Genomic DNA, 22170 nt, shown 5'->3' with positions numbered 1-22170 from the left:
TAATATTTACTGAGCACCATAATCTGTACAAACTGTGTGATCTTGGTGAAGTCATTTAATCTCACTGGGCTTTAATTGATTCAACCCTCTACCTTTATTCTTAACTGCAGAGTGGACTAGAGTAGTGTTTCTTATACTCTGAGGAACTACTTGGGGCATTGGGGTATGGGGCAATGCAAGGAGGCTGGATGGAGGCAGAGTACCCAGATGAACTTGGGGCAGGCCCTGCTCCAACTAACCTTACCCTCCACTGCTCCAGAGCAGCTTCACTTTATTCATCTTATCCATTCACAGAGGCTCCTTAACCAGTTGCCTTTCCTCTTTAGCTGTGGCTTTCTAGCCCTCTTCCCCATTGTTGACACTATTACAGATGTTCCCCATTTTATCCCCTTCACCCCCCTCCACCCAGCCCTTGCCCTAGCCCTCTTTTATTTATGCCCCAGTCCTTTTATATTCTAGATTTAGGATAATTTCTAAATTTCCATAGTAATAATGTAGGATATTGATGGGGTATTGTATCACAACAAAGGGGGAGAGAGGAGAAAAACAGAAGGGAAATAAAAGGAATACGTGGGAGAGATGGAAAGAAGATAAAGTACGAGTTTAGGAGGGAGAGATGGAGCAAGATGGAAGAGAAATGAAAAACATAATGAAGGAAAATGGTATATTTGCCACCTGAAGTTGCTTTACTTAATAATTTTTGTAATCCTTCTTTAAGTACCTACACGTATGGGTTTAATCTTAGTGAGCCTAGAATTTTACTTTCATGAATATTTTTCTTTTGTGACTGCTTCAATTTCTTGGTGTTTCTATTTTCTTATCTATTAATTGATTTGGGATGCGTATAAAAGTTCTTGCATTAAAGTTTTTCATTTCTGATATTCAAAAATAGATTCCTTTTTATTTTTTAATCTATCTGAATGTTTGAGAAAACCAAGAAGCTAGTCTGTTTTCCTGGTAGAAATTAAATAACATTTACATTAGTTGAGGTAGTCGTGCATGCCTACCTGAAATTGTGATTTTAATTTTTTTTTTTCAAGGAACTGATGCTGCACACATGGATGGTGATCAAATTGTTGTGGAAGTACAAGAAACCGTTTTTGTTTCAGATGTTGTGGATTCAGACATAACTGTGCATAACTTTGTTCCCGATGACCCAGACTCAGTTGTAATCCAAGATGTTATCGAGGACGTTGTTATAGAAGATGTTCAGTGCCCAGATATCATGGAAGAAGCAGATGTATCTGAAACAGTCATCATTCCTGAGCAAGTGCTGGACTCAGATGTAACCGAAGAAGTTTCTTTAGAACATTGCACAGTCCCAGATGATGTTTTAGCTTCTGATATTACTTCGTCAATGTCTATACCAGAACACGTCTTGACAGGTGAATCTATACATGTGTCTGACGTTGGACACGTTGAACATGTGGTTCATGATAGTGTAGTTGAGGCAGAAATTGTCACTGATCCTCTGACAACTGATGTAGTTTCAGAAGAAGTATTGGTAGCAGATTGTGCCTCTGAAGCAGTCATAGATGCCAATGGGATCCCTGTGGACCAGCAAGATGATGACAAGAACAACTGTGAGGACTACCTTATGATTTCCTGTAAGTCTTGGGGTATAGTGGTTCTCGAAGGTATTTTTGAAGGCTATCTTTCTTAACTTACATCAGAGGTGAAATTTTCTTGACTTCTATAAAAGTAAATTTCATAGATCTTCCTGCATTGTTTTTTTCAGTTTGGAGCCTGTAAGATAACTCAAAATTAAGAAAAGTAAAATTGTACAGAGTAAAGAGTCATTTCTCTCTAAAGATGCAATAGAAAGATGAGATTTCTTCAGTCTAGAAAGACAAAGACGGAAAGGAATAGAACTGAATTTTGTGAAGTCATGAAGTATGTGATTAGACTGTTAGCAGCCTTTATTAGAATTAGGAATTCTATTGAAACATAAAAGGTTCAAATTGGAAAAAATGTATAACCATACTACTTACATTCTTGTATATGCATATATGTTACTACTTATGTAATACTTAAGTGCTTATGTAAAATGCTATTTATATAACAGCATGGAAAAGAGCTCTGGCATAGCACTGAAACAAATGACTCTAAAACATGATTTTCAAGTATGATGGACTCGTTAGGTTATTGAACAAAAGTAAGGTGTTTTGGAACACACCTCTAATTGTTTAACTTAATGTGTGGGAGGATAGCTGGGTCTTGCATATATTTCTTGGTACCACTTTCAGAGATAAAGCCCTCAGTTGGATAGACCACAGTTCTGACCCAGTATGGAAATTATTATGCCTTAGGAACTAAACGTCAAACAAATAAAGACCCACAGACTATTCGCTTACATGAATTTACAAGACTCTTTCTCTGCTTGAATACCTATTATAATACAGGACTTTAATATAACATAAATTGGAGTCCATTTTAGGAAATACCTTTTAAAACTTTTTAAGATTTTGGAAATCAGAGAATTCTTTGTGTAAACAGGAAGAAAACGCCTTCATTCAACATGTTTATTGGGCCCTCTACTACCACGTGTCAGACATTGTAGGTAGTGCAGGTATGGATATGTGCTACATAAAAAAATACATAAAACCATTGTCCTTGGAGAGGTTATGGTCTGCTGCGGGAGAGAATGATAGGTTGCACTGTGATGGAGAGATATGACTAAATTGCTGTGGCGACAGGATAGGGCTGCTGACCTTTGAACTCAAGGATGAGTTCTTGTTTTACAAGATGAAGAAGAGCATGGGTGGAAGGGAGACATTCTAGGCAAATTGTATAGTATGTAAAAAAAGGTCCTGGCCTTTGTTAGGAATGATGGGAACTTGACAATGTACTTGTATATCTTTGTGCACTTTCTGTTTAATTCCTTAGAATAAATTTCTAGAAATAGAATTGCTGGACCAAAGGGTATGCACGTTTACAAATCTGGTTAAATTGTTTCAGTATTTTGCCTAATGTAACTTCCCCTACCAAGTTTATGAGAATGTCCATTTTCCTACACCCTGGCCAACATGATATGATTTTCCTTTTTAGTTTTTGCCACTTTGACGGGAAAATATGGTATCCTGTTTCAAGTTTGAATTTATTTAAGGAAGATAATCCTGGTGGTAACATGGAATAAGAATAGGTGAGGGAGAGATTAATGGCAGAGAATAGTTGAAATGGTTCATGTGTGAGATAAAGAAGATCGTAAGTACCTTTACAGTAATGGAGACAGAGAAGGGGAGCTGGATTCAAAAGAGATTAGGAAGAAAAATGGATGAGATTTGGTAATAGAATAGGGGTGAGTATTTGAGAGAAGGACCCCAAGTTTCTACCTTGGGAGATGGGGTGCCTGGTCTCATGGCATTACCTGAGAGGAGGAAATTGGAGAGCTAGGGACAGAAACTAAAAGGTGTGTTTGAATGTTGGGAGCTGTTTTCTCTGTGCAACTAGTTCACCTAATATAGATCTTCAGAGGCTGGGTGGAAGGCTGAAGGATAATGGCAAAGGGTGGAAAAGCCTTCGTTTTATGGGAATGGGCGAGAAGCTAAGAACTTAGAAAGTAGATTGCTGAATTGCATTGAGGGGCCAACTGAAATGGGAATTTTTTAGGTTTGTATGTAAGATGCACTATTAAAAGCTATTTTTAAATACACTGCCAGTGGTTCTGTTGCAAGACCAGGCAACCCAGGGGCAAGGCTGGAGAAAGTAGGGTGTTGGGTTCATTGTGCTCTACGAAGGGAAGAGGATGTGGTAAAATACTCGAGAAACCACTCTTCTCCCTGGCTTCTCTTTCCATTTTCTGCCCTTCCTGTCTTCTTAAACTTGGTTGCTAAGGCGTAAAATGCATGGCTTTGTTTTGGCCTTTAGTTGCACACTATCTCTTGCCTTTATTACTCTTTTAGGAAGTTCAACCTTCCGACAAAGTCATCAAAAAACCCAGAAGTCAACCTAGTGACAGTTGACATAGTGTATCAGATTCTTGTATTAGAGCCCAGACTTGTGAAATTTTCATTAAAAATCTTATTTATAGTCATCTTTCTTTTAGGCCCTGGATTTCTGCTAATTTATATAGATTTTTATTTTTATTTTTACAATGGAAGGGAAGTGGGGGAAGAGACCAAGAGAGAGAAACATCGATGTGAGAGACACATCAATTGGTTGCCTCCTGCACACGCCCCAATGGGGCCGGGGATCAAGCCTGCAACCTGCAACCAGGGCACATGCCCTTGACTGGGGATGAAACCCATGACCCTTCAGTCTGCAGGCCAACGCTCTAACCACTGAGAGCCAAACCAGCCAGGGCTGATTTATATAGATTTTAACACTCCGGAAAAAATAAATGCAAATGGACACAAGCTGCTATTGTAGTGTATACAAATTTTAAATGTTGATGAGGTTCAATTTATCTCTATTTTTTTTGTTGCTTGTGCTTTTAGTGTCATATTAAGAAATTGTTGCTTGCCCTGGCCAGGTATCTCAGTTGCTTAGAGTGTCGTCCCAATATGCCAAGGTTGCGGGTTCTATCCCTGGTCAGGACATATACAAGAATCGACCAATGAGTGCATAAATAAGTGGAACTACAAATCGATGTCTCTGTTTCTGTTTCTCTGTCTCTAATCAATAAATAAAAGAGTTTTTTTAAAAAGTTGTTGCTTAATCTAAGGTCATGTGGATTTACACCTGTTTTTCCTTCTAAAAGTTTTATAGCTTTAGCTCTTACATTTAGGCCTTTGATTCATTTTGAGTTTATTTTTTTTATATGCTGTGAAGTTAGGAGCTAACTTTACTCTGTGGCATATGGATATTCAGTTGTCCCAATACCATTTGTTGAAATAACTGTTCTTTACCCATTGAATATTCTTGGCACCCTTATTGAAAAAAATTTTTTTTTTTTATTTATTGATTTTTTTTTTTTTTTTTAGAGGGGGAAGAAGAGAGAGACAGAGACATCACTTTTTTGTTACACTTATTTATGCATTCATTGGTTGATTCTTGTATGTGCCCTGACCAGGGCTGGAACCTGCAACCTTGGCATATCAGGATGACGCTCTCACCAGCTAAGCTACCCGGCCAGGGCCTTATTGAAAATAATCGATGGTAAATGTGAGGGGTTAATTTCTGGACTCTTAATTATATTCTGCAGATCTGTATGTCCATTCTTATACTAGTTTCATGCTGTCAGAATTTTGCAAATTTACTACCCTAAGTATTAAAGTCTAAAACAAAGTCCAGGCAAAAATGCATAGTTCAGTTTTAAAAGGATTAGCAGAATTAATAAGTGGTGGCAATATAATGCATTCTTGTGGAAGACCAAGGGTACTTGGATATATGTGCCTACCTTTTATAGTAACATCAGAGGAAACAATTAATATGCCTCTGGGAGCATGGGGTTACCTTCTGCCAAAAACCTTGGCCAGACAGCCTCTATTCTAACATAAACCAGTATGATGCTTCATTTCTAACACACATTTTAATAAAATACTGCTTTCAGTTATTTTAAACAGTTATAAAAAAGACAAATTAACAAAAATTATAGCAAGTAATTTAAGCTTAGGACTCTTTAAACTAGTTTGGTTAAGTGAAAGTATGACACCATTTTTAACATGTTGATTATAAAATTGGAAATTTTACTTAGTACAGACCATAACTCTAATAAAACTTTTGATGACAGTACTATAGCTGTGTTCTCTCCACTTAGTTGTTTTTATATTCTAAGGCCAGTGACTTTTTCATTAGGATAAAATTGTGTTCAAAACACCATTTTCTACATTCTGCTTTTATAAAAGCTGAATGTTAATAAATCATTAGGTTGGTAAGTCCTTAACTAGTGCTTATTAAACTTCTAGTCTGGTGGCATATATATAATTTAAGTCCATTTGAATTAATATTTCAAAGGAAGAGCTCAGGTGGTAATTTGTGCTGAATGCTTTTAGACTCATCAGATCCATCTTCTAATGAGCCTTGAGTCAATTGGCATTTCTATCAGAAGACGTAATTAAGTTTGTTTGGTGAAGTTTGTTAATAAAACTCTCTTTTCAGGGGAAAAATGTTTAGGATTGTTATCCAGTCAATTTGATCATTATCAAGACAATGTGGACAATTTTTCAAATTTTTAAAACTTAAGATTTTTTATCCGAAGAAAGATTTTTTAGTCGGTGACTTATAACAAGTTGGTAATAATAAAAATAGGTAATAATAAACCTTTAATAAATAGTATCTGTTTATTAAGCCAGAACTTAATATATATATTCCTTACAACAACTCTATAATGTTGGTGTTATCGCCATTTTACAGATTGGGCAACTGAGGCTCAGTTTATGTAACTTGTCCAAGGTTACACATCCAGCTAGCATTAGGGTGAAGATTTGAAATCAAATGTTTTATTTCAAAGTGTTTACTCCAAAAAGAAAAAGAAAAGAAGAAAACAAAAAACAAAAGCAAGAAAAGAAAACAAAAAAAAAAAAGGAAAAAAACAAAGTGTTTCCTCCACTCTCATATTGCCCTTTGTGTTTGTGTGTGCGCTTATATGTATATGTGTGTAAAGTTAATACTACAAAGCAGCAGAGTTTGGGATAAATAGTGATTTCTGGTAGATGGAGGAGGCAAACAGAATTTCAGTGATTACTAAAATTTACAATATTATTGAATACCCAGTTTCAGCAATGTTAGGAAGTAATTTGGGGAGGAGGTTTAAACATTTTCTTAGTTGCTCCTTATTGTAGAAGCCACCCAGACAGCCTCCACACCCTAATCCATTGTTTTCTACCTAAAAAATTATTTCTTTTCAAATTTATGTTTGTGTGAGAAAAGGAATCCTATCTAAACCATTATTTTTACCCTTGCTCATGTTTACTTATGTCTTCATTCAAAAACATTTATTAAACAGCCATGATAAGCTAGGAACCTTGCTAGCTATTAGAGATAAACAGTGAAAATTTCTGGCTTTTTAAGAGTTCACAGTTTTGGAGAGAATACAAACAGAAACAGGTAATTACAGTTGAGTGTGAAAAGATGTATAACTGGATATACAAAGTATTTTGGAAGCACTAAGGGAGAAAATGTTGAGAAGTTTTTGGTACACTTGAGTGAGCTAAATGCTATGAAAGCATAAACCAAATTCTGTGGGAGCTTGGTTGAAGATATAACTAAATTTATTTCATATCTCCTGTTCATTTTCTTCCCTCTATTTTGAGGCAAATCTCACATATTCATAAGTATTTCTCAAAGGGATTTTTAAAAAACCCAAGCCATTATTATATCTTTAAAAAATAATTTGGGCTGAACTCAATTTGAAGGATAAATAAAATGTTCAGTGGGTGGCTGAGGAGGGAGGAACGGCAGAGAACATACTTAGAGGCCGAAGATGTGAAAGGTCTTTGAGTGTTCAGAGACTTTTTCTTTGGGGTGTAAATGTCTTTGGTGAGGAGAAGAGGAAATGGTGAGAAGTAAGAGTGGCAGGATAGGGCACAAATCAAAGGCCCTGGAATACAGTAAGACTGCTTTACCTTTCCAGTGGGAGCTGTTAGTGTTGTAGACAGATTAACAGTAACATGTTGAGATTGATAGTTTGCAGAGGTAATCTCTGGCAGTACTGAGAGCAGACAAGGGAAGAGTAAAATCAGAAACAAGTATGCTGTGGGAGGTGGTTGTAGTAGTCCAGGTAAGAAACAGATGATGATAGTTTGAAATAAGGTTCTATCTCAGTAGATTTTGGCAGAAAGTGCTTCATGACATATTTAGGAAGTGGAATTTGGATTAATTTTAGGGTGGAGGGTTTGAAGCTCCCTTTCTCGTTTCTGGCTTGTGCATCTGGGCAGATGGCAAACACATTACTAGAGGAGGAGCACATTTAGACACACAGGAGATCTGTCTACAGGGTTGCTGCATGCAGCTGTCAGCTGTCCAGCTACAGTGTGAATAGCACCCTTGCAGATATGGAGCATTATGGCCCTGACCGCCTGGTTGAGGTGTTTTGACCAGTTGGTCTGATGTAGCTCCTACTTAAGCACAATTTTGGTCATAGCAGACATCCAATAAAAAGTGGTTCAGGGAATGAATGAATAAATAAATCCAAACCCCTGTGTTTAGTGCATGAACTCTGAGGATCAGTCTAATGGTTTAGAATTGAATGATTCTAGGGGCTATTAGCATAGGAGACATGGTAAAATATCTGTTTATTTATCTGTTTATTTCTTTGTTCTACAGGCTGACTGTTGTATATATGTCACCATTATTTTTATATATGCACTCTATCAATTTCATTTTGTATCTTGAAACCATTTGGTAAGCCACAGAGTGAAATTTTAGAATTTAAAAAATACATATCTACATGGGGATATTTCTGAAATGCAAGAAAAGTCTAATTTAATGAACTAAGAATATTTTAGAGAAGATGTGTTAAACAAGCTTTAAGCTTGTTCTGATAAAATTCAGATGGTTTCTCTTAATCCGATTAAAGTTATTGTGTCTTTACTGTAGGTACTCAGATTTATTTAGAAATCAATACTAAAGTTAATGAATTGAGAGTTTTCAGTTTAATGTTCAATCTGATGTCAGTTAGATTTATACCAAGAATAAAGTGCTCAAATAAGGCAAAGATGTGTAGTCCTCCCCTCTCCTCACCATAATAAAGGTTGGATAAAAGGTCTAGCTACGTCTTGAAGGCCTTAGAAGCAGTTGGCACTTCAGATTGGCCTTGTGACTCATTTACTGGCAATTTACTTGAGACCTAGACAAAATCCAACAGCTTGGCCTTTGAACAGATCTGTGATTACTTTGTGGGATAATGGGGGTTGGGGAGGGGAGAGAGAACATGCCCCTCCTTTCAGTACCTTAAGGAAGCAACATGGGGTATGGAAGCACCGCCTGCAGCTTAGAGTCAGCCAGCCTTCCATTTGGATACCAGCCCTGCTGCTCACTATTGTGAGCTCTAGGAATCTGGTCAAGTTACAGACTTCTCTTGGGCCTTAGTTTCCTTATTTGTGAAATGGCAGCAATACTACCTGATCTGTAGGGCGGTTATGAGAATTAGAGATCACGTATACCAGGCATCCAGCACAGAGTATGGCTTTCAGTATGTGCTAGCCATTGTTACCGTGTACACAGAGTTCATTGACGGCATCCATTGGGCTAGCAAAACTAATTGCACTAGCTTCACTTAAGACCTTCCTGTTGTCCTGTTTGGGAATTCTTGGGTAGAGAGGCACAGGGTGGGACTGTAATAGTCATTCCTTTCTTTTCCCCTTGAATTTGTAGTATTAAGAAATCAGCTTTTGGTTAACTAGGTTTATTTAGTTAACTATGTTTTAGACCAATTCAGTGCAACTGGGCAAATATTTTTTCATTAATTGTATCTAGACACCAATGCTGGAGATCACTAACCTAGGACAGGCACTTGAATGGCTCTGATCCTTTAATTTCTTCATCCACAGAGTGATGCTAACTTCATTTACCTTTGAACCTTTCCAGGAAAGTTTCAAGAATGAAAGGAAATCAGATTGTAACCAAATCTTTCAAATCTTTTATAGACTATATAGTAAAAATAGATGGACCTTTAACCCCAGAAAGAGGGTTCCTGAAGAGCAACATAAAAAAGGGAAGTCTAAAAGTAATCTTTTCTTTAAAAAAAAAATCTTTATTGATTTTAGAGAGAGGAAAGGAGAGGGAGAGAGAGATGGAAACATCAATGATGAGAGTCATTGATCGAGCTTATAACCGGTGTATGTGCCCTGACCAGGAATCGAACCTCGATCTCCTGGATCCTAGGTGGATGCTCAACCACTGAGCCACGCCTGGCCGGGCAGTAATCTTTTAAGTGTATTTATGTACTAGAACATTTGCTGGCTTGGCAAATGCTTCCTTCAAGTTACTTAGTCTTTTACCTGCTCCAGTATCACATTTGTGAAGTGGAAATAAAACACCTAAGTTATGGGGTTGTTATTAAAATATAGGGAAGCCACTTACCACAGTGTCTGGGACATAACAGTTGCTGTGAGCTCAGGTATCTTTTAGGAGGAACTACTTATCCATGGTATTGTCAGTATTAAGCAGCCACCCACCCACATAGAACCCTTAGGATGTTGAATAATATCAAGTTTTTATTTTGTAGTTTTTCTTTTGATTGGATTTTGGGTTTAAAGGTTTAAAAAAAGTTGAAGTGATTAGGTAGTAAGACTATTGGTCTTATCAGAGTAAGATAGACAGGCTCTTGGTTCAGAGAACCTAAGTGTTTCTCTGACAGCAATGCTGAGGTACAGTGTTATGAAAAGGCCTGGTTTCCCTCCTTGAAATCAATCCTAACGTTTATACCTGGGAATCTTGTTAAACCTTTAGAAAAGATTTGCGTATTTAGACTGTCCTTTGAAGTAACTTACTTAGGAAGTAAAATTGTCTTTTATTTTTGTTTATTTTGTTAATCCTCACTCGAGCAAATTTTTTCATTGATCTTTAGAGAAAGTGGAAGGGAGGTGTGTGTGGGGGTGTGTGTGTGGCGAGAGAGAGAGAAAGAGAAACATTGGTGTGAGAGAGAGACATTGATTGGTTGCCTCCTGCAAAAATTAAAATGAAATCTGTTTTGAAGCTTAGATAGGTAAGAATAACAAAACAGTATCACCTGTTATGTTATAAGGTTGTTGTGAGGAGTAAATGGTGTATTTTAAGGGCTTAGTGTCATGCTTGGCATGTGGTATGTGGTGGGTAAATATTTGGTGGTATTATTTATCACAACCACTGTCATTTCTTATTATATAGATTTTCTATCAAATGTACTCCATATCAGCTTCGTTTTGCTGATTTTTAAGTTAGATCAGTGTTCCTTTAACAAGCAATTTGCTTGAAGTGGTGTACCCCCCCCCCCCCCGGCACCCCAAGTAATTTTTCTTTTCCAGGAACTACTGGGTTTTCAGAAGTCTTAATGAACTATATTTTTAGACTCCGTAGCACCTATTAGCATTGCAAATAATCATCCCTTAATTTTTGGTCTTCAGGGGATTTTACTGAAGCTCCCTTGAAGCAGTATAAAGTATGCCTATATTTTACCATAGTTTTACTGTTACTAATGAGATCGTTGCTAAGTCTTTTTTTTTTTTTTTTTTTTTTCAGTTTTAAAGTTTAAAATGCTGGATGAGATACAAAGATTATTAATCCATAAGACTTGAGAAAACTGATGCAAATTTTATTTTTTAAAAGATAGAAAAAACTAGGAAGGAAATTTACTAACAATGATGGAATCTCTGGTTGGTGGGACTATTGGTGATATTTTAAAATACTAAATTATATACAGTGAACATACATTTCTTAAAAAATCAGAAGATGAAAATAAAGGTCTGGGTTCTAAAGACAGGTGCCTCCTTACTCTGTCTCCCACTTCTCACTGGTTCACCTATTTGGGCAAGGCATGTACCATCTCAGAGCCTTTATTTCTTTATCTGGAGAAGATGAGAATCAGGTATGTTAAAATACATAGAAATGCTAAGGAAATTGTAAAATGCCATGCAAATGATAGTTATTAGAAGTAGTCTTAATTTTCAGAAATTAATGCTCTTCTATTTTAGAAAGGCCTTATTCTAAAGCTCTAGTTCTTCTTCCATTAGAAGGCAGTTATGCAGAAATCATACATACAATGACTCAATTTTATCTAAGCCTTTTTCTGTTTTTAGAAATTCATTTTTAATGGTAACGTTAATATCAGGGTGAAATTTTGAGTTAACAGGACCATCAAAGTATTTTTTTAAACAAATAACTTCTGTAATAATTCATATTTGGAATAATTTCATAGGTTGAGTTAGTGGGGCAAATTCTCAAGGTGAAAATCTGAAGGTGAATTCTGCTTTTGTCAAATGATAGAATAGCACTGCTTGGCTCAGGTAAGCCTGTATATTTGAAATGTGTTTCCCACACATTTATGAAAACAAACAGAAAAGTCTCTTAGTTGAAGTTATAGGTAAATACATGACATTTTGCAAGCTAGAAAAAAAAAAGATTAGCTTTTCTAGTCATCAAAGGTTTATGAGTACCGACAAACTAGTGTATGCAAAAACAGGTAGCCTGACCTTGTTCTTTGTAAACACAAGGGCATTTGATCTTTTAGTACTTGTTAGAATCAGTTTGGACAAACCTTGCCAAAAGAGGCCAAGCTTCATCAACAACATCACCTATCAGAGATGAATTCTCTGAGGACGTAATTTACTCAGCACTTTCCTGCTAGTTTGGTGAGATCGCCGTCCTTCTAATGTTATCTCAGCTGAAAATTCCAAGGCCACCTTTAAGAAAATAATATTGGTTCAGTCACCTCGGGTATGTTATAAAAATAGTTTGCTTTGAAAAAGGGCAGGTACACATCAGGCTAGAAATAAGGACATAATGCTGATTCTTTACCCCTACAAACCATTTTTATAAAACAGTCAAGACACTTGAATTTAGATAGTTACATTCAGAGTTCAGAGAACCTCTCTTTGTTTTTTTAAACCTCAGAGTTGAACCAACTGGTGGTCTCTTTGACCCTTCATATCATTAAGCTTGTCCTGGATCAGCTCATTTTCTCTAGCTTCTTAAGCTCTTAACCCAATCTGCCATTCTCTCCCTGGTAACCAAGTCCTTTCCTCCTATTTCCTATCCACAGTTGAAGCCACCAGCCATGAATTCCTCCAGCTTTGTGCATTACAACCTTTCCCCTTTCCTTAAACACAGCATAGCTATGTTCTCATCCATGTTTACCTTCTTATGTCTTAGAAGGATAGCATATTTCTCCTATTTAAGGAAAATTATTATTTCTTTTTAAAAAAAACATACTTTGATATGTTTTTATTGATTTCAGAGAGAGGAAGGGAGAGAGAGATAGGAACATCAGTGATGAGAGAGAATCATCACGCTCCCCATGGGGGATTGAGCCTGAAACCCGGGCGTGTTTCCTGACTGGGAATCAAACCGTGGTTTATGGGTCGATGCTCAACTGCTGAGCCACAGTGGCCAGGCTTTTAAAATATATTTTTATTGATTTTTTTTTTTTTTAGAGAGAGAGGAAGGGAAAGAGAGAGAGAGAGAAACATAGATTGGCTGCCTCCTGCATGCCCCTTACTAGGGATCGAGCCTGCAACCTGGGCATGTGCCCTGACTGGGAATCGAACCGGAGACCTTTTGGTGCACAGGATAATGCTCAACCAACTGAGCAACAACAGCTAGGGTTCCTTTATCTTTGCACCTAATTTCATCTCCCTTTTTCTCTGAGATCTTGATCTAGAAATCTCATACTATGTCTGGCTTCAGCCTCTAACTTTCTCTATTGTATTTTCTGTATTTGTCTAGGTAAAATCATTTAATTTTATGTGGCTCAAGTTAGAGATTATATTTGTAAAAAAGACTTTGGAAAATTAACATTTAAATACCTACTAATATTATTTATAATATGTTTCCTGCCTTTTTAGTGGATGATGCTAGCAAAATAGAACACGGCGGTTCCTCTGGAATGACCTTGGATGCAGAGTCGGAAATCGATCCTTGTAAAGTGGATGGCAGTTGCCCTGAAGTCATCAAGGTGTACATTTTTAAAGCTGACCCTGGAGAGGATGACTTAGGTAAGAGGTCACCTTCAGGATATTACTCATCCTGATCCAAACACTTCAACCTGATTACTTTTGGGTGAGAACATGTGAAACCTTTTCTGAAGATAACTTTTAAGCAAGGTTTCCAGTGTAGCAGTAGAAAAGTATGTAAAATGTGATAAGTGAAATAGGTAGAAATGAAGCTTTCTCATAAATGCTTGGAGCTGTCATCTTCCCTGATAGGTGGCACCGTAGACATTGTGGAGAGTGAGCCTGAGAATGACCATGGAGTTGAACTACTTGATCAGAATAGCAGTATTCGTGTGCCAAGGGAAAAGATGGTTTATATGACTGTCAATGACTCTCAGCAAGAAGATGAAGATTTAAGTAAGTAGGTGGCCTTTTTGTGGGAGAAAAATGTTATGCTCTTGTAGCTCTCTTGATTTTTATTTTAAATATGGCCAGTGTTTAAAGGAAACAAGTAGCATTATTGTAGAGATTATTATACTGCTATATTCCAAGGGAAACATCGATGATTCATTAGTATTCTAAGAACTTGGCTTTAAAAGTGAATAGTGTCAACACTGAAAAAAAATGAATTATGGTGAAAACCAAGAAATGAATGACTCATTCAGATATTTGAGTGCTTACTATGTGAAAGCTGTGTTCTAGGTATATAACATTTGAACCTTCTTTCTACTTGTCTATTAATTGAATTCAAATGGCAGTATCTTTCCTGTGGTCTCTGTAAACCTGCTCACAAAAGTTTATATTATTTTCTACTTAGATGTTGCTGAAATCGCTGATGAAGTGTATATGGAAGTGATTGTAGGAGAAGAGGATGCTGCTGCAGCAGCAGCGGCAGCTGCCGCACATGAACAGCAAATCGATGACAATGAAATCAAAACCTTCATGCCAATAGCATGGGCAGCAGCTTACGGTAAGTTGCATAGCAGCTCTTAGGATTGAATTGGTTCTTGAATGTGAATTCATGATTAAAAAAGGTTTCTGTGGTCTTAGGTTTCAAAAATCTGGAATGCCAGTACCCTGTAATAGTTATTTAATTTGAACAGGAGTAGAGGAAGATTATAAAGTCTTTTTGTCTTTATTTTTAACAGAATTTTCTTTCATGTGTATAGCATGTAGAAGGAAGTATTGCAAGAAGCACACAGGCTTTCAAGCTGAAACTTTCATCTTGATTATATCTGCCCCATGCCTTTAAAGTTTTGGGAGACAAGGGAGTCCATGGGGCAAAATGCTGACATGTGTTTTTCAGATTTGGAAGCGAGGCCATTTCTTTTGGTCTCGCTATAATAAATGTGGTCATGAAACCCATTACCTAGAATGGGGAATTTCTGTCATTCATGAGTATCATGGCTTACTTTTCGTTGTTGTAGTTAATAAAGGATCCCTAATTCTTTATAATTTATAATACAGTATAATTTTGTTTTTTAATACGCATCGTTAGGTAATAATTCTGATGGAATTGAAAACCGGAATGGCACTGCAAGTGCCCTCTTGCACATAGATGAGTCTGCTGGGCTCGGCAGACTGGCTAAACAAAAACCAAAGAAAAGGAGAAGACCTGATTCCAGGCAGTACCAAACAGGTGAGGGCACATGAGTTCCACAGCGCAGCGTGCTTTGCGAGCTCTCAAGATGCAACTAGTATGTATCTCCAGAGGTGTTGTGATGGCATTTTAGCTGCTAGACCACATGTAGCTTTCGTGTATCAAAGTTGAAAATATAATTTTAAGAATTCAGTGATATTCATGAATGATTTTCTTGTATAAAAAGAAGTAGGGAATGGATTGAATGTGGATGAAAATAATTCAGAACTCGGGTGATTTTTATGTGGAAATTAAAAGAAATCCCTCAAATATGTTACAAGCATTAACTTTTAAAAAATTAATATACTTAAAGAATCTGATTATGTCAGCGTAAAGGAGGCATAATTTACAGAGCAGCAGGACAGGTGCTTCAGTTTATGTGACATACTCCTGTCTATTCTCAGATGCCTATTTAAGCTTTAGTGTAAATAGACATAAATCATGTTTTTTGGAATAGCCAAAGCAGAAGTTGTGATGATGCTGCTTTATTTTTATGAATAATTTCCCACTGATTTCTAAATTGATAATAGCTTTAATCACTAGTTGATAGAAGTTACATACTTACTCATTTATTTTTTTAAACCGGAGGGAGTGTGGTTGGTGCACTCGTACTGATTGAAAGTGGTTGATGTATCTCCAATGCTGAAAAGCCGTAAAAGGGATGTTAAGTAGCAAATAGCTTAACTTAGGAGTACTTGCCCAGTAGTGTTCAGAACACACCCTTTAAATTCTCAAAGAAACCAAAACAGAACTTGGTTTGAGCTCTCATGCACCTTTCTTTTCCTTTCTTAGCAATAATAATTGGCCCCGATGGACATCCCTTGACTGTCTATCCTTGCATGATTTGTGGGAAAAAGTTTAAGTCCAGAGGCTTTTTGAAAAGGCACATGAAAAACCATCCTGAACACCTTGCCAAGAAGAAGTACCGCTGTACTGACTGTGATTACACTACCAATAAGAAGATAAGTTTACACAACCACCTGGAGAGCCACAAGCTGACCAGCAAGACAGAGAAGGCCATCGAATGTGATGAATGTGGGAAGCACTTCTCTCACGCAGGGGCTCTGTTTACTCACAAAATGGTGCATAAAGAGAAAGGAGCCAACAAGATGTATAAGTGTAAATTCTGTGACTACGAAACAGCCGAACAAGGGCTATTGAATCGCCACCTTTTGGCGGTGCACAGCAAGAACTTCCCTCATATTTGTGTGGAGTGCGGTAAAGGCTTCCGTCACCCGTCAGAGCTCAAAAAGCACATGCGCATCCACACCGGGGAGAAGCCGTACCAGTGCCAGTACTGCGAATACAGGTCTGCAGACTCCTCTAACTTGAAAACGCACGTAAAAACTAAGCATAGCAAAGAGATGCCATTCAAGTGTGACATTTGTCTCATGACTTTCTCAGATACCAAAGAGGTGCAGCAACATGCCCTTATTCACCAAGAAAGCAAAACGCACCAGTGTCTGCACTGCGACCACAAGAGTTCCAACTCGAGTGATTTGAAGCGACACGTAATTTCAGTTCACACGAAGGACTACCCCCATAAGTGTGACATGTGCGACAAAGGCTTCCACAGGCCTTCAGAACTCAAGAAACACGTGGCCGCCCACAAGGGTAAAAAAATGCACCAGTGCAGACATTGTGACTTTAAGATCTCAGATCCATTTGTGCTAAGTCGCCATATTCTCTCGGTTCACACAAAAGATATTCCGTTCAGGTGTAAGAGGTGCAGAAAGGGATTTAAACAACAGAATGAGCTTAAAAAGCATATGAAGACACACAGTGGCAGGAAAGTGTATCAGTGCGAGTACTGTGAGTATAGCACTACAGATGCCTCGGGCTTTAAACGGCATGTTATCTCCATCCACACGAAAGACTACCCTCACCGTTGCGAGTACTGCAAGAAGGGGTTCCGGAGACCTTCGGAGAAGAACCAGCACATAATGCGGCATCATAAAGAAGTGGGCCTGCCCTAAACTGCTTCTGTAGACGTTTGCAGAGATGCTGGCCTTGAAGCAGAAAAGTCATTTTAAAGCCAACCAGTCTCGTTCACATACAATACTGTATATTGATTTATTCTGTGTACAAATAGAATATTGCTTCTAGTTGACTTTGTATTTTTTTAAAATTTTGTTCAATAGCGTGTTCTGAATTCTATTCAGTTTGTTTAATCAGTGGGGAAAAGCAGCAACAAGCAAGTTGCTTTTAATGAAGTAATCCTTGCTCTGTACTGAAATTTTCTCTTTTTAGTTTTATATTTATTTAAGTATTAACCTTGCTTACCTTGATGGTACTCTTCTAAGACCATTTAACTTAAAGTTAGGGTAAGTTTAGATTGAGTCAACATTACTTTCAGAGTAACTATTTTCCTCCCCATAAACTTCTCACAATAAAATTGTCAGAGACATCTACTAACGTCAGTGGGAGATTGAACAGTCCCGTCCAGTTAGGCTAACGTGGGAGTCATGTACTTGTCTTGCTTCATCTTTTCAGACCACGTGACAACGGAAGTTTCCATTTGAGCTTTTGCATCCCTGGCATTGCTGAGCAAAGAACAGTGGGTGGGTTTGTGTTTACTTTTCATTTTGTTTAGCGGACAAAATATATCTTCGGGGGGCTTTCTTTGGAGTATTTACATCTTTTGTCAGCATAGCAAAGTTTTAGAAGACTTTATTGAAAAATTTTGCTTGATCCTGTTGTATTTTGATTATTCTGTCTGTGCTGCTTTGTCTTGGAATGGTTGTGTGCTACAAATGAGACTTGCTGAGGACTGCATTTTGGAATCTCCTAGAGGTAATTTGTGGCTCATAGGATCTTTTGCAACTTTATATATGTAAATGTACCCTGAATTATGTATATGCACATATATATATAAAACATGTATCTGTGTGTATTGCTTATTTTACATATTTATACACACAACCCCAAGTAGTAGTTGTTTAAAATCTATAATGAAAAGTATTACATTTACGATAACATGAAAGATGCAGGGATGTGGGAGAGCATTTTGTGAAGCATGCTCTTCAGAGAGACTACTCAGGTGAAGAATGGGAAGGACGATAAGGACACTAGTATTTTTAAAGAATAAAGGTATTTTCTTTTAAATATCTTTGGTAACTGCAAAATAAAAGTTAAGATGTTTCTAGATAGAATGTTTTCCTACAACTTCAGCTTCATGCCTTTATATTTTTCTGAAAAGCTAATAAACACCCAGACAGACCTTCCTCGGTTCTCTCCGAGAAGCCCCTGGGGGAGCTCGGTGTCACCAAGGGAAGGAGACTAACGGAGCTACGACTCCACGTACCAGAGATCGGGTACTAACTATGATACACACTTGGCAAATTCAGCCTACTCTTATTAGTTATAGTTCGGAAACTTTCAGAAACTTACCACTCAAGTTGGCTTTGATTGGAACATATGATAAAGGTATGATTTAAGTGCATGAGGAAAATCTGAGGCCTTATTTGGAACATCACCACGTCTTTCACTGTTTGGTTTTTCTTTGTGAGTTGACTTTTTTTAAACAAGTAGTTCTGACTCAGATTTATAAATTCATAAAAGGAACGCAGTTAATTAGAATTTGGTTATGTTAAGATAAATTTTGGAGGACAGAAGACAGTTTTGGGGGTCCTTAAGTTGGCTGTCAGCACATACGAGTACCTGGCACATCGTGGGAGATTTAGGACTTTCTTCCCACTTGATAGCTGCCTTGCCGCTTCCTTATGGTGCTCCATCGTCTTTGTGCTTTTAGATTTTTTACCTTTCATCTTTCTCTTTGCCGTTGATATCTGTATTCAAGAGTTTATAGCGTTAGAAATCTAAATATTGTGTGTTTGGCAAGCCTCTGAAGTGCTGGATTGATTTAGTCCAGTTCTAAGTTGAGTACTTTAAACTGGTATGAACTCCAACCTGAATGCCAGTCAAAACCAAGGCACGGGCCTGTCCCAGTGGGAGCTCCTGTGCCCTCTTGGCCTCTGTAACGTGCTTTTTAAAAAAAAGTAACTTAAAATTGTGTGATTCATTGCCCTGCAGTACTATTCTTGAAAGCTCTGTCTGTTTTTTTGTGAGAACCTTTAAAATCTCCCTTGTTTTTTATTTTTCCCAGAGGTAATGTAAAACACTTAAGTGAAAGTGGAAATTTATTAATTTTAAAACATCCTATAAAATTAATACAGAAAATATAAATAATTGGTCATCTAACTATATTTTTTTAAATAAACTGAAAGATAAAGAACACAGCATTTTACACACTTTATATTTCTCTTACATAGTCTGGAATCATACACAGTTCTTTTCTTTTTAAAGCACAATATTGAAACCTTTAAAAGGTATTTAAGGGTTTGGTCAAGTGAATATGATAAAATGTATTTGTCTGTATAAAGAAAAAATGAAATTGTAGTCACTGTTATGTACTGACATTAGTTACAACTTAGTTTTACTTCTTAAAACAATTTTGATTAGCAAAGCTAAAAAAAAATGGATGTTTCAGTTAAATGTTTTAAAGAGGTACAGATTTTTACAAGGACATAATATAAGTTATTGTTCTGTAGAAATATCCTATTAAATATTGTATGTCCCTCCCTCTGTACACTTTGTAAAAAAAGTAAAATACATAAAAAGAAAATCATATAGGGATGTGTGACATGATTGTAATTGTGTACTTGAGAACAACGTGCAAAAATAAAAAGCAGAATATTTTCCTGTTACTGAATGTTTAGTCTATTTGATACCAGTACTAAGTTAATGCTTTTTCTTAAAAAAAAAAAAAAAAATGTACAGTTTTTGTAAACCTTAATAAACATCAAAAACAGTGGATTATTTTCTTTTTTTAATTTTTATTATTTTCATATCTCCATTTCTTAATTCCTTTTATGCAGCAGTGGACTTCAAAATGCTTGATTGCTTTGAATTTTGTGACTTGAATGCAAATACTGATAATATTTCGGCCGTTTGAGTTTGCAAGTAATATTTCAGAGAAGTTAAGAGGTGAGCCCTTTGGTGAGCATGTCCTTGAAGCTTATTTTTTTCTTTTGTCTTCGTAAAGGATTTGTTTTATTGGCATCTCCAATTCCCTTGAGATAAATTTCCCTTGCATAAAGTGGCTTTTGAGAGCTCTTAAAGTTCATTTTAGTGTCAACCCATAGCACATTGGATCAGTAGGAGTTGTCCCCCTCTCCACAGCAGAAGCCCTGCCCTGGAGTTACCCCTCTGTGCCTAGTTTGGAGGGTTCTAGTGACACATATTAGAGAATGGTCATTGTCATAATAAAAGTCAAGAGTTAGGTAAAGGTTATCAGGAGTCAAAAAATAAGATCGATTTGAGCCATTGATTTTTAAAGACGAGATCCTGCTCATCTTCAACTATGTAGGAATAAGTATATGCGTAACAGTTGAAACAGTAAATAATCAAAACTTGAGGTAAATGACCAAGAGGACATGGTGAATGTCACTGTCCAGAGCCATAAGTCGGACAAAAATCAGCACACTGAGAAACTTAGTTGTAATAGAAGGCTTGACGGATGTCATACCAGTCTGTGATCCCAGGCAGTGTATTGCTCTGTTCTCTGGGAATCTTAGTATTAACAGTTTCCTTTATTTCCCACAAATTCTAGGGTTCATGTAAAGAAAAGCATGACGAGTCAAGATCTTAAAGGGGTACTGTTCCAGAGCAGTGGTTTTCAAGTGCTGCCAGATTTTCAGCCCCGCCCCAGACCCACTGAATCAGAAAACTGGGCGTGGGACCCAGTGATCTTGTGTCTTAACATGTCCACCAAGTGATTCTGATGCATGCTCAAGTTCGGGAAACACTGTTTTAGAGCACTTGAAGAACTTCAAAGACTAGAAGCACACATGCGTACACACCCCCAAAGCCAGAAATAAGCAGTTGAAGGTGAAATGGGACTCAAAATTTGTACCTGGGGTTTACCCCTTTTAAAGTGCGAGCCTGCCAGTCAGTAAGTAAATCCTTTAGTACACATGTAAGTAGCCTGCACTTCATAAACCTTGTAGGGCTTCCCCTAAATTACACCTCAAAGGTGAATACGAATTCAGAGGAAGGTTCAGCAAGTAAAAGAGAAGGGCTGGGAAGTGTGTGTTTAATTAATTGGCCCAATGTTAAGTAATTCACATCTGAAAACCCATTTTGTCACATTCTATTGCTGTTGAGATAAAGTCAAAATTAAGTTTGCCCTTTTGGGTTTTGTCTTGTCTTTTGTGTATATATTGTTTGCCTTTTTCATAAAATCTTGGATTTGTTATATATTGTTCCTGTTATTTTTGACATCTATTGTAAATAAATTCCTATTTTGTTTTAAGCTACCCTAGTGGAGTGTTGGCTATAGACAGGGCACACACACACACACACACACACACACACACACACGGAAATGAGGAAACATAAATCACACGGTTAATAAATCCCCGACACAGTGTAAGCTGGAAGTGATGTGACCCCTTCCGTAGTTCAGCACTTCTAGCACCAATGGAAGGATCACTTGCATATAGGTGTAGCATCTGCACCCGCTCGGACTTCAAAAGTCACTTTCGTGACCTCTGAGATGGCGATTCTTAGTCTATTGTAAAGTTTGAAGTTAAACTCAGATTCTCCTTTACTTGGTTTTTCCTATTCCCTTGGCCCGTGTTACTTGCATTGGTGGCTTAAGCAAACACAAGGGGTTTGGCATTGTAGTGACCTGACCTTGTAAAGCCATTTGGATACTTCGCTACAGAAAGCCTGCCTAGGAATTGTAGCTGGCATTTATTCATTCACGATGCAAAAGACCGCAGAAATACCTAAATGCATTGATGAAAATAGAACAGCCAGAACTACAGCATTTGGCTTTCCAAGAGAGGCCAGTTTCTGCTTTCCTTCATGCTTGTGTTTGGCTTTAGAAGCAGAACCCATTTCCTTTTGCCTGGGCTTCTTTGAAGTAAGGGGAGGTCTTGCAAAGCCATCTGTTGGGGTTTTGGAAGCTCTAATTATACCCGTCGTCCTCTTTGGGTTCTAACCACATTGAAAATAGAC

The 22170-nt window shown here is 37.4% G+C and overlaps 1 protein-coding gene across 6 annotated transcripts in view; it reads left to right on the top strand.

The window, feature by feature from the left end:
* Nucleotides 1-21460, top strand: part of ZFX (zinc finger protein X-linked) — a 75182-nt gene extending 53722 nt beyond the window's left edge. For 4 of the 6 annotated variants that reach the window (XM_016209290.2, XM_087829433.1, XM_016209291.2 and 1 more), the window contains exons 3-8: nucleotides 1041-1607; nucleotides 13422-13571; nucleotides 13782-13925; nucleotides 14326-14478; nucleotides 15007-15147; nucleotides 15940-21460. In XM_016209290.2, the coding sequence (XP_016064776.2) occupies nucleotides 1041-1607; nucleotides 13422-13571; nucleotides 13782-13925; nucleotides 14326-14478; nucleotides 15007-15147; nucleotides 15940-17123 (2339 nt within the window). In that variant the 3' untranslated portion in view covers nucleotides 17124-21460. The remainder of the gene's footprint in view (nucleotides 1-1040; nucleotides 1608-13421; nucleotides 13572-13781; nucleotides 13926-14325; nucleotides 14479-15006; nucleotides 15148-15939) is intronic. The other 2 variants (XM_016209294.2, XM_016209295.2) reach the window with 2 other exon arrangements.
* Nucleotides 21461-22170: the final 710 nt, after the last annotated feature.

Source organism: Miniopterus natalensis, chromosome X (genome assembly GCF_054644295.1).
Source record: "Miniopterus natalensis isolate mMinNat1 chromosome X, mMinNat1.hap1, whole genome shotgun sequence".
Taxonomy (NCBI): domain Eukaryota; kingdom Metazoa; phylum Chordata; class Mammalia; order Chiroptera; family Miniopteridae; genus Miniopterus; species Miniopterus natalensis.
Note: the sequence above shows the minus strand (reverse complement) of the source record. Positions and strands in the feature narration are given on the sequence as shown.